This window comes from Sinohyriopsis cumingii, chromosome 10 (genome assembly GCF_028554795.1).
Source record: "Sinohyriopsis cumingii isolate HCF-2022 chromosome 10, ASM2855479v2, whole genome shotgun sequence".
NCBI lineage: Eukaryota > Metazoa > Mollusca > Bivalvia > Unionida > Unionidae > Sinohyriopsis > Sinohyriopsis cumingii.
In genome coordinates, this window is record NC_142970.1 from 89,413,226 (window position 1) to 89,427,321 (window position 14,096).

At 34.4% G+C, this 14,096-nt stretch overlaps 1 protein-coding gene across 5 annotated transcripts in view; it reads left to right on the top strand.

Moving 5' to 3' along the window:
• LOC149790563 (uncharacterized) overlaps nt 1–14,096 on the top strand; it is a 253,953-nt gene that overhangs the window by 110,242 nt on the left and 129,615 nt on the right. For 3 of the 5 annotated variants that reach the window (XM_089972628.1, XM_089972631.1, XM_089972632.1), the window contains exons 8-12: nt 2,870–3,487; nt 5,284–5,691; nt 7,178–7,304; nt 11,004–11,185; nt 12,601–12,639. In XM_089972628.1, the coding sequence (XP_089828754.1) occupies nt 2,870–3,487; nt 5,284–5,691; nt 7,178–7,304; nt 11,004–11,185; nt 12,601–12,639 (1,374 nt within the window). The remainder of the gene's footprint in view (nt 1–2,869; nt 3,488–5,283; nt 5,692–7,177; nt 7,305–11,003; nt 11,186–12,600; nt 12,640–14,096) is intronic. The other 2 variants (XM_089972630.1, XM_089972629.1) reach the window with 2 other exon arrangements.

The following is a 14,096-nucleotide window of genomic DNA, read 5'->3' on the forward strand; positions in this document are numbered from 1 at the left end:
TAAAATTGTAGAAATACTAGGTCAGCATAATACAATATAATATTGTAGAAATACCAGTATAGGTCAGCATAATACATTATAACATTGTAGAAATACCAGTATAGGTCAGCATAATACAGTATAAAATTGTAGAAATACTAGGTCAGCATAATACAATATAATATTGTAGAAATACCAGTATAGGTCAGCATAATACATTATAACATTGTAGAAATACCAGTATAGGTCAGCATAATACAGTATAAAATTGTGGAAATACTAGGTCAGCATAATACAATATAATATTGTAGAAATACCAGTATAGGTCAGCATAATACATTATAACATTGTAGAAATACCAGTATAGGTCAGCATAATACAATATAATATTGTAGAAATACCAGTATAGGTCAGCATAATACAATATAATATTGTAGAAATACCAGTATAGGTCAGCATAATACATTATAACATTGTAGAAATACCAGTATAAGTCAGCATAATACACTATAAAATTGTAGAAATACTAGGTCAGCATAATACAATATAATATTGTAGAAATACCAGTATAGGTCAGCATAATACATTATAACATTGTAGAAATACCAGTATAGGTCAGCATAATACAGTATAAAATTGTAGAAATACTAGGTCAGCATAATACAATATAATATTGTAGAAATACCAGTATAGGTCAGCATAATACATTATAACATTGTAGAAATACCAGTATAGGTCAGCATAATACAGTATAAAATTGTAGAAATACTAGGTCAGCATAATACAATATAATATTGTAGAAATACCAGTATAGGTCAGCATAATACATTATAACATTGTAGAAATACCAGTATAGGTCAGCATAATACAATATAATATTGTAGAAATACCAGTATAGGTCAGCATAATACAATATAATATTGTAGAAATACCAGTATAGGTCAGCATAATACAATATAATATTGTAGAAATACCAGTATAGGTCAGCATAATACAATATAATATTGTAGAAATACCAGTATAGGTCAGCATAATACATTATAACATTGTAGAAATACCAGTATAGGTCAGCATAATACAATATAATATTGTAGAAATACCAGTATAGGTCAGCATAATACATTATAACATTGTAGAAATACCAGTATAGGTCAGCATAATACAGTATAAAATTGTAGAAATACTAGGTCAGCATAATACAATATAATATTGTAGAAATACCAGTATAGGTCAGCATAATACAATATAACATTGTAGAAATACCAGTATAGGTCAGCATAATACATTATAACATTGTAGAAATACCAGTATAGGTCAGCATAATACATTACAACATTGTATAAATACTAGGTCAGCTCAGATGAAATACATTCATAACAGTAATGCTTAATAAAATGTCATCATGAATAATGAATAAAAGACAGAACATTGTTTAATAAATGATTGTAGAAAAGTACATTAAGTAAATGTACATTTCATGCATGTGTTAAAATTATTGTACATTTCATGAATTAATGTAAAACTTATTGTACACATGATGTTTGAAATGAAGTTCTTTGCGTTGACGAGTTTAAGTTGACAATACTCTTGTTATATTGGTACACATAGTTGTTACATATATTTGTAATGATAATATACTGTGGAAATAATATAGGTTATAATAATGTTTTACAGCATACATGGAGGATGTCTCGTGATTTTGAAAATGGTGCTAGTGTTCCTCTTTTCCTTCCTTTTATATGGTACCTACACTTACGTAAGAGCCTCTGGTACCTTCCCGTAGACGGAAGCCTTTAGACGTTGGCTCTTGTAGGGGAAATAACTACATTAACGACTTGATTATAAACATTTCTGTGTTGCTTCCCTTGGCATTTTGTTTTTCTTTCTTGGAGATATTCGAATTCAGCTCGGCTCTGAGGCACTGGATTACAGGGAAGTTGCACCCTTTTTTGTTTGCTTTTGTTTTATTAAATCAGACGTTTATTTATGCATTTTGATTTTTTTTTCGCTATTTTTCCTTTTCAAAGTTGGATAGTTTTTTTCCCGTTGGGATTTGAATTATTATTGCATTCAATCTGATTAAAATAAGATCACTGTTATATTTGAAGATCTGACAGCGATCGCTTAGGGATCATGTTCTGGCAACAAATGTTATTAACAAATTCGCTAAATCAGATGAAGTCTTATATCTTCGCGTCTGGAGACTGAGCAGGGTGAAGAGTCTGAATGTGTACCGAACGATTTGATTCACTTTCTTCATTTATATTGGCTAATTCAATGGTTACCCCAACATGATCCCTAAGCGGTCGTCGTCATATCTTCACGTAGGACAGCGGAAACCTGATTTTAATCAAATTGTTATTGAATTATGAATAATCGAGATCTACGTCGTAACGACGATATCACGTACGTCGATGTGATGTTACGTTCTCTTCCTCTTTAGATTCACAAATCATATTATAGATTTCAAGTTTAAAACACTGAAAAACTTCATACAGAACGTAATAGTGTCTAATGAGAACGTCGTATATTAGGAATGCAACGTTTCATCTAATATGTCCCTTCAGTAGTAGATCTCGATTGTAATTGTTTATTTATGTAGAAACATAATCTGTTTTATTTTATTTTATATATTCAGCACAATATAACTCCAACATTTCCTCAAACTTTAGTTAATAGTCATTTAGTAGTAGTATTACTATTATTATTATTATTATTATTATTATTATTATTATTAGTAATAGTAGTAGTAGTAGTAGTAGTAGTAGTAGTAGTAATATCAGTCATTATAGCATGTCCTCAAACTTCACTGTATCATGTGTAAGCCTCGCAATCCAATCAATCTCATGAGTCAAAGCCCTAAGACAAATAGTTCCTTACTTTATCACAGACAACGTCGTGCACGAGACCTTCTCCATGGAAAGTGCCACCAACAACATCCTTGACAACCCTCGATTTTATGTTACTCTAGAAAATGGTGCTAGGCTTGTACCAGGCAAGATTGGAAACGCCGTCGCCCTAGATGGCAATGGACAATTTGTCGAGCTGGGAAAGGATATGCATGAATGTCTAGCCAATATCGAAAGATGTAATCACGGTATAACCTTGTCTCTCTGGTTAAACCCTAGACGGCTGATGAACAATACATATTACCTATCGTCCCCAACCTACTCGTTGTTCTTTGAGGATGGCAAGCTGAAATCAACATTCATTTCTGGTGGGAAATCGTGGACCACATCCACGCCCAAATTCCAAGCCAACCAGTGGCAGAATATTGTTCTGTCGTGGTCGCAGGAAGAAGGTTTGGTAATGTATGTTGATGAGCAGCTGGTAAGTACTGCACGCGAATCGACAGACGTTCTTCTCGGAGACCAGGCACGAGATCAAAAACTGTACATAGGAAAATCTGTCGATCCAAACACAAAGAGTACGGCGGATGCTTTAGTAGACGAAGTCCAGTACTGGTATTCTAGAGCTGAATGGCTAAATGCACATGGCATGTATGGAGGTAATGTAGCATTAGAATGCACTTTTCTTTTAAACAACTACACAAACAGGACTCACACAATAAATGATTTGGGAGATTTATTAAAAATACAATGTGTACAGAAAAGAAACCGTGCATATACCATACAAGATTAAATCTGATTCATAAAATAATTAAAGCTTTGGATTCTCTGAATTTAACTGAAAACAGTTTAATATTAAAATAATCGTTACATTTCGATCCTCCCCACCACTCAGCCACATTATCGTCAACATCCTTATCATCTACGATTATTAAGAGATTGTACCATATAGCACACTACATATGGGGGGAAAATGATGGTCAAATAATTATTTAATATTCCGTTTCAGCAACTATTTCTCTGGTTCTTTGAGAGAATTTTAGATATTTGCAGTGTTCATGTTTGTCCAAAACAATGAAGAACACGGTGCAATAGCCACTCAGAGAAATCGTTACTATTATATACGTTTACTTTCTGGTGTTTTTATTCGTCCCCAACCACCAACCCCCATTAAGACGGACTTTGACAGGACGTGTTTCAATTATATTGGCAAACCGTAACGTATGCCTTACCTAGAAATCATTAAATGTTGGAGTCTGAATAATTTGTGACAGCTAGTCAAAAGAGCTGTTACTTTTTAAAAGTTACTTTCTATTTTTTTAAAGTCATTTTTTATTGGCTTGAATTGGAGTTAGAATTCCAAACTCATAGTTTCTGTATTTTCACGGTTAGATACAATATTCCATATGAGACAAGTCACATAATGGGTAGTTGTTTGTTCTTTCTTATTTCGTTATATTTACACAATTATTAGCTGTCCAAATCATGGTTGTTGAGAGCGCTCCGGTGGCCTAAAGTGGTTGGAGCGTCCGCCAGGTGCGGTGGGTCGCGGGTTCGAACCCCGGCCGAGTCAAACCAGAGACTTATTAAAAAATGGTACTATCAGCGGTCTCGTTTGGCACCTAGCTTTAAGAGATCAGTGTTAGGATTGGTCAGATTGGAGTCAAGATAATGTGACTGGATGGGACATGATGCCACATATCTGCGACATTATGTCCCAGTGCTAGACATCACTTCTTTTAAAAAGTATCTCCTAGCGCGTGGACACCACGACTGAACGATCGGACTGAGACAGTCAGACTGAGATAAGAAAAATAAGGGTAGAAAACAGCTAGATTGCTCTCTTGCGTGGGAGAGAAATCACTATAAACTGCCACACTACAGACATCATAGCGGTATGACTCAGTGTTAACGCTACGTTAAAAATCAAACACGCACACACATACACACAAACACGCACGCACACACACACGGTTGTTGACCAACTGAAATTCGTACTTACTTGAAAGACGAGGTGGTTAAATACAATAAGAGGTGTGAAATACGGTTTATATATTATTATGTTTGTAACAATATATCTTTTCTAACATCTTTTAGTCAGAACCACATTATATATGTGATTTATTAGGTCAAAGTTTTTAAGAATCGTACAGCAAAAGCATTGTTATTCATTTGCATATAACGAAAACCATAGTACCTTATTTTTTGTTGTGAAACTAATACACTATGGTAGCTCGTTCAGCGTAATTAAAAGACCAGCTTAATTGAATGCACATTCCAGTCGCGTATAATTGAAATTTAGAAATGCCAGAAAATATTATTGTTGATGTTTTCTCTTTTTCTTGTGTGTCATATATTTCACCTTGCCATTTATTTCATGGTTTGTAACATTTAAATGACGTTCATGCTTTATGACATTGGAATTTAAATTATTGAATAAAATATTATTTACCAGGACAGCTTCATGAATCCTTTCCTCTTGGAAGTTTCGATTCAGCAGGAAAAATCCGTCTTCCGGGTAGAATTATAACTCTCCATGGCAACGCTTCCATAGTTCAAGGGCAGTATAACAGTGCCGTCCGTCTCCATGGTAAAGGTCAGTACATTGACCTAGGCGAAGACTTGATTTGTGGAGGAAATTTGGAACAGTGCTATCAAGGTTTCACCATGAGGTTCTCCACAAAACCTGACCGTCTTTTGGAAAACAGCTACTATGTGGATAGTTTCCCTGTCACTGTTCAATACAAAGACGGAAAACTGTACGCTACCGTACGAACACCGAATAAATCTTGGTCCGTGTCCTTGCCTGGGATCCGCACCGGAGAGTGGCAGGTGGTGGATGTATCTTGGCACCCGGAAACCGGTAATTGTTTTTGATTATCGTAAAATGTTTTAGAAGCACTCATAAGATCAGATTATTACAATATCAAAGTATTACATGGCGTTACTCTGCGTTAGCACATTGTATTATGTTTTCGAGAAATGTCTTTCACTGGGAGGTTTCAGCCTGTGCCTTGTTGTAAATGTTAACCAGAATTGTATATATTCCAAGACATGTAGGTGTAAACTTGGAATCGAAGCCAATACACAATGGCTAAAGGAAGAAAGGTTAGATATATCCTTATAGTTTCATTTTGAATTAGGCAATATGGTAAGCAAAATAAAGTTAATGAATGAAACTAGAATCCAACATTGTTGAGATGTCCTTGAACGGAAAGTAATTTAAAATCAAACCATGCAAATTTGATATCTTGGAATATCCCTATTACATTTTTAATTTTCAGAACTTGCGTTTCTTACTGAACAGAATTGACATATCACTGATATTGTAAAACATATACGGTTTCGTAAATGTAGAATGTTTGAGCAACTGATATGGAAAATACTATTTATTTATCGGAAATATAAAGAAATCGGAATTTTAACAAATCTACAGTTTTACTGTTTTTTTTAAAATGCTTTACATCAAATTCAGACTTATTAGTATCATTGCCGGATTATCCTAGTAACAAATAGCATATGCTACGGGCCCCGGACTTTCAAGCGCCCCTGACATTCAAGGGCCCCGTGCTAAATGCTTTCAAGCTATCAATTACCTACATGTAAATAATACTATTACTGAAATGTCAGATATATTTGTCGCATTGTCTGGCAGTATAGCAAATGAAAAAATACAATTAATTTACTATACAAGGTAAAAATGAATGTATTTTAATATTTATGTGGGGACCACTCCGGTGACCTGGTGGTTAGAGCGTCCGCCTCGGATGCGGGAGGTCGTGGGTTCGATCCCCGGCCGAGTCATACCAAAGACTTACAAAAATGGTACTAACAACTGCCTCGCTTGGCGCTTAGCATTAAGAGGTTAGAGTTAGGACTGTTCAGCCTGGTGTCAGGATAGTGTGACAGGGTGGGACATCATGCCATATGTCTGTGTCATGATGCCCCAGTGCTAGACATCACTATAAACTGTCACACCGCAGACATCGTACCGATATGACTGCAACATTGTTAAAGGTATGTTAAAAATCCAAATCTCTCTCTCTCTCTCTCTCTCTCTCTCACACACACACACACACGCACACACACACACACACACATATTTATGTTGGGTTTTTAATTTAGGGCCCCTTTATAGCATATGCTACAGGCCCCGCACTAGCTTAATACGTCACTAATTAGTATTTAGAATCCTGATGTGGTCACACTAAGGAGAAGATACGAACGCATGAGGAAACTGACGGTAAATGAGGAGTAGAACGAATCCATAGTGGTCTTGGTGGCAATGAGCAGTAGGCCTAGAATATAACACGTATATAATTTGCTTCAGTTATTTCCTCTTTCCACAGGGTTGACACTGCACCTGAATAACCACGCTCATGCACTCATGACGCATGGGACAGCGACGGAGGAGGTCACGGATTGGGATCACAGAACATTCTTCGGGCGTTCTCTAGCCGACATGAACGATAAGCGGTTTGTGACTTCTTGATAGTCTTTAATTACAAAATAAGGCATAACACAATGAGCTTGCTGGAATCTTCATAAATTAACCAAAGTTCCATCACACACCGATGACATGACCAAATACAAAATGAGGACGTGGTGAAATCGAAAACAGTCGCACGTCCATTATTGACATTAGTTTGCTTGGTTCTGCTCTGACATATAAATAAGTTGTAAATTCCTGTCTCAATAAATAAGTTGTAATTTCCTGTCTCAATAAATAAGTTGTAATTTCCTGTCTCAATAAATAAGTTGTAAATTCCTGTCTCAATAAATAAGTTGTAATTTCCTGTCTCAATAAATAAGTTGTAAATTCCTGTCTCAATAAATAAGTTGTAAATTCCTGTCTCAATAAATAAGTTGTAAATTCCTGTCTCAATAAATAAGTTGTAAATTCCTGTCTCAATAAATAAGTTGTAATTTCCTGTCTCAATAAATAAGTTGTAATTTCCTGTCTGAATAAATAAGTTGTAATTTCCTGTCTGAATAAATAAGTTGTAAATTCCTGTCTCAATAAATAAGTTGCAATTTCCTGTCTCAATAAATAAGTTGTAATTTCCTGTCTCAATAAATAAGTTGTAAATTCCTGTCTCAATAAATAAGTTGTAAATTCCTGTCTCAATAAATAAGTTGTAATTTCCTGTCTCAATAAATAAGTTGTAATTTCCTGTCTCAATAAATAAGTTGTAAATTCCTGTCTCAATAAATAAGTTGTAAATTCCTGTCTCAATAAATAAGTTGTAATTTCCTGTCTCAATAAATAAGTTGTAAATTCCTGTCTCAATAAATAAGTTGTAATTTCCTGTCTCAATAAATAAGTTGTAATTTCCTGTCTCAATAAATAAGTTGTAATTTCCTGTCTCAATAAATAAGTTGTAAATTCCTGTCTCAATAAATAAGTTGTAAATTCCTGTCTCAATAAATAAGTTGTAAATTCCTGTCTCAATAAATAAATTGTAAATTCCTGTCTCAATAAATAAGTTGTAATTTCCTGTCTCAATAAATAAGTTGTAATTTCCTGTCTCAATAAATAAGTTGTAATTTCCTGTCTCAATAAATAAGTTGTAAATTCCTGTCTCAATAAATAAGTTGTAAATTCCTGTCTCAATAAATAAGTTGTAATTTCCTGTCTCAATAAATAAGTTGTAATTTCCTTTCTCAATAAATACGTTGTAATTTCCTGTCTTAATAAATAAGTTGTAATTTCCTGTCTCAGTAGATAAGTTGTAAATTCCTGTCTCATATCCTGAGCACTTGCCTATATCAATAAAATTAGCCCCTTGTCTGTGAGCAGCACCTGTAATAAAATTACCCCTTGTCCGTGGGCAGCATCTGTAATAACATTAGCCCCTTGTCCTTGGGCAGCATCTGTAATAACATTAGTCCCTTGTCCTTGGGCAGCATCTGTAATAACATTAGTCCTTTGTCCTTGGGCAGCATCTGTAATAACATTAGCCCCTTGTCCTTGGGCAGCATCTGTAATAACATTAGCCCCTTATCCTTGGGCAGCATCTGTAATAACATTAGCCCCTTATCTTTGGGCAGCATCTATAATAACATTAGTCCCTTGTCCTTGGGCAGCATCTGTAATAACATTAGCCCCTTATCCTTGGGCAGCATCTGTAATAACATTAGTCCCTTGTCCTTGGGCAGCATCTGTAATAACGTTAGCCCCTTGTCCGTGAGCAGCACCTGTGATACAATTAGGCAAGTATATGATATTCTAGTGATTCGATGACAATCGATTCCCACGTAGATAATCTGAATCATTAAGCAATCTTACTTGTGGTGTTTGGACGGTTGAGAAAGAGACTTTGTTTACCCGAAAGAGTCTTCTTGTCAGATTTCTTGTAGCACAAACATGCACATTCGGAATGCCTTGATTTATGTTCGAGGAATCTGGAGTGACTATATTTGGGGTGGGGGTGGGTGGGATTTGTTATATGCTTAGAAGAATGTCTCTGTTCACTTTTTACGGGATGTGTGCTTTGTAGAGGTGGTTGGTGGGTACAGGTAAGGTAATGGGTGACATAACTCGTGGACTCGGATTCAATTTTCAGTAGGGGACAAAATATAATCATCTTACCTGTATAGTAATATTCTTTATATTCAGTTTCAAATAGCATTAAACATTGTGTGTGTGTGTTTATATATATTGTATATATAAATGCACAGTATATGTGTCAATTACTGTAAGTTTATTTTCTCTAAAACACAGACTAAGAAGAATATGTTTACTTATAGCTATAATAAGAAGAATAAAGTAATAATAATGTTGATAGGTAATACTACTGTTGGTAAGTAATACTACTATTGATAAGCAATAATACTATTGATAATGATACTATTGATAAGTAATAGTACTATTGATAAGTAAATACTGTTGATAAGTAATAATACTAGTGATAAGTAAATACTAGTGATAAGTAATAATACTAGTGATAAGTGATAATGCTGTTGATAATGTAATAATACTAGAGATAAGTAATAATAACAGAGATAAGTAATAATACTAGTAATAATATTGATAAGTAATAATACTAGTGCTAAGTAATAATACTATTGATAAGTAATAATACTATTGATAAGTAATAATACTAGTGCTAAGTAATAATAATAGAGATAAGTAATAATACTAGTAATAATAATATTGATAAGTAATAATACTAGTGCTAAGTAATAATACTATTGATAAGTAATAATAACAGTGATAAGTAATAATACTAGTGATAAGTAATGATACTGGTACGATATAATAGGTTCCGTGCTGAAGCAGTTTTTTGACGAAGCAAAGTATGACTGGAACAGAATATGGGCTTCGTGGTTCTTGAATCATGAGGGTCATTTGTATTCCAAGGATACGTAACTTTGGCTGACGGTAGTAGCTTAGGCCCTGTTATGGCAAAGCTAACGTATCTAAACAGGGGTCACACACACACACACACACACACACACACACACACACACATATATATATATATATATATATATATATATATATATATATATATATATATATATATATATATATCCCCGCTCTCACTCACGGCTTGGTCAAGAATTGCAGTGCCTCAGACTTAGATTCTTGACTTATTTTTTTCCAGTTCGATCCCAGTACGTCTTCGCACATATTCACAATGTAACTCTGCACTGCTAGAGTGACACAGTCACTTAAATGAAGCCAGAATGACATATTTTCTATCTTTCGATCTGAGAGTCGTCCCATCAAAAATGGGAATGGCAAAAGGACTTTATATTCAATAAACGGACCATAATAATGGGTTAAAAAAGATCCATTAACGTCCTCTTTTTTTCTTAAAGTACTAATAATAAGTAGTGGTTCTAAAAACAAGTAATAATACCACTAATAAGTATTAATACTAATACTAAGTAATAATGGTAATGCTAAGTAATTATAAGTAATGATAATAATGATTACTAATGAGTAATTAGATGGTACTAATAATAGCTTGACAGAATATTGCTCCCTTTTTTCGAGGGGATACTGTGCGAGAGTATGTATGTAATTTAATTGTACGGCACATTGGCAGAATATTGATTACATAGTGAGACGGTGAGGATCATTTTATGTTTCTCCTGCTGAAAGTATTTTAAGCTGTATATTTCACGAAGAATGAAAATATTTATTTTAAACCTTTTTAATTAAAGGTATGCCGAAACAGTTGTGGAAAACTTTGAAGTATGGAACGTACGTAGGGACGTTCTTTTGTCCAACAGAGCCATTACGTCATCAATCGATAGGCCCATCACGCAGCCACCTACACGCCCACCGCCCCGCCCTGTATTTGAGCCAGTAACACCTGATAAAGGGGAAGGGAAACAAGAATCAGGTAAGTTACGTACATGTATTTCCTCTAAATCAGATATATATATATATATATATATATATATATATATATATATATATATATATATATATATATATATATATATATATATATATATATATATATATATATACTTGAGTAAGTTGTTGAGCTATGGTCAGAGGTTTCTCTCCAGTTTTCTTGATTCAGTTTTCAGCTTCTTTACGGGAGTGGGAAGAGAAACAGTCACTTTAAACTGAAAGACCATGTGAACTTAGAAAGTATTCTCATATTCCACTTGTTCGACGCAAATTATATTCTGCCAACCCCCCAACCCCTTTTAACTACGAGTCTAATATTTATTAAGGCCAATGCCACTTGCTACTTGTACCATTTTCTTGTAAGCATATCGAAAATTGTATTTCCTATGTTTGTGCTGAAGTAAACTAAAGCAAATCGTTTCAAAGGTCTCAGTCCTTATTGTTCTGACACATGTATCATCCAGTGATTGTCCTGTTACATGTATCATCCAGTGATTGCCCAGCTACATGTATCACCCAGTAATTGTCTCCGTACTTGTATCACCCAGTGATTGTCCAGGTACATGTATCACCCAGATATTGTCTTGCTACATGTATCACGCAGTGATTGTCCTGATACATGTATCACCCAGTGATTGTTCTGGTACATGTATCACGCAGTGATTGTCCTGGTACATATATCACCCAACGATTGTTCTGGTACATCTATCACCCAGAGATTGTCCAGGTACGTTTCAACCAGTGAATACCATGGTACATGTTTCACCTAATGATTGTCCTGGTATATCTTTCACCCAGTGACTGCCCAGCCACGTGTTTCACCAAGGGATTCTCCTGACACATGTTGCGCTTGTTCCCTTCAATACTTTCATAACTCTAACATTTATCCAACCAGGTATATGTTTATAGATGTCCGTAGGTGAAACCATGAAACACGCATACATATATAATCATGTTTATACCCAGCAACATTTAACAGAATTCGTAAGCTAGCATAGCTGGATTCTCAAAATAGCATAACAGGATTTTTACGTTAGCATAGCAGGATTCTTACGTTAGCATATCAGGATTATTATGTTGGCATATCAGGTTTATTACGTTGGCATATCAGGATTCTTACGTTGACAAATCAGGATTATTACATTGGAATATCAGGATTCCTACGTTGGCATATCAGGTTTATTACGTTGGCATATCAGGATTATTACGTTGACATATCATGATTTCTACGTTGGCATATCAGGTTTATTACGTTGGCATATCAGGATTCTCACGTTGGCATATCATTATTCTGACGTTGACATATCATTATTCTTACGTTGACATATCATGATTCTTACGTTGACATAGTATGATTCTTAAATTAGCATAGTATTCTACAGTTCTGAATTATTACAGATGAGACAACTACAATGCGATCTGTACGAACTGGTGGAGGTAAGGAAACATGTGCCTTGCAAATTTTATGAAGACATCTCCGAAGTAATGAAATTCAATTTTAACATCGATGCAAGTACCGTACACCCAATTTCGTCGCGAGCTTATACTTTTCTTGGAGTTTGTGGGAGGATATATACGTGAACTTAAGAAGCCTCTGACACACGCATTTGTAATAACCTTGCCAAAATGAGTCAGATTTGCAAAACAAAATTGCTGCAAGTTTCTTTTCCATTTTGGCATCTGAGCAAACCGCATACATATCTTGTTGCCTCTATAAACATTGCTTAATTGCACACGTGACTTTCGAAAAGTTTCATGTTGAATTTATTTCAGTTCTTATTAATTTTGGTAATACTAAGAAAACTGCTAATAATGGCAAAAAATTGAATTTCATTTCTTTAGCCAACTTGTTGTTTTAGTGTGTCCACTTTTCAGAGGCCTTTTTGTGTGATGGTGGAGGGACTCTTCCTTGTCTGTATGTGTATTTGTTGCTTCCTTTTTGTGCTGAGTTTTCAAAACTATTTCAGTTTGTTCAGGCGTTTCGTAATTAATTACATTATTCTTTTTTCAGAATTCAGACTGGAATATTACACTACAATATTATACTTGGATATTACACTACAATATTACACTGGAATAATAAACTTGACTACTACACTGGGATATCACACTATAAACTTTGCACTAGACTATTACACTAGAATATTATCCTGGAATATTACACTATAATATTAAATTGCAATATTACATTAGATTATTACACTGGAATATTACACTATAATATTAAATTGCATTATTACATTAGATTATTACACTAGAATATTACACTGGAATAATAAACTAGACTACTACACTGGGATATCACACTATAAAATTACACTAGACTATTACACTAGAATAGTATCCTGGAATATTACACTATAATATTACATTGCAATATTACATTAGATTATTACACTGGAATATTACACTAGACTGTTATACTGGAATATTACTCTAAAATGTTACACTGGAATATTACACTAGACTCTTACACTGGAATATTGCTCTAGACTGTTACACTAGATTATTACACTAAAAAATGCTGAGTTCACTAAGTGTGAGGTTTCCATAAAACGTGCATTACATGTACATTTTGAGTGGTCAGTATTTACCTGGTGGAGGGTTAAGTAATAGGACATGATTCGTTACTCTAAAATGAATGGTAATTTGTGTGTGTAAAAACGAGACAAGATGAATTCGTTACTCTGAAACGAATGGTAATTTGTTTGTGTAAAAACGAGACAAGATCGACTCGTTCGTCACGTTATAGTGCAATACGCCATGAATTCACTTTTTTGTTGTCGGTCAGAATCATTGTTTGGGAGATAAATTCCTGGTTTGTAGTAGGTGTCCTATTATTTTGTTCACAAGGATCATTGTTTCACGGCAGCTTGTGAAAAAAAAACCCAAAT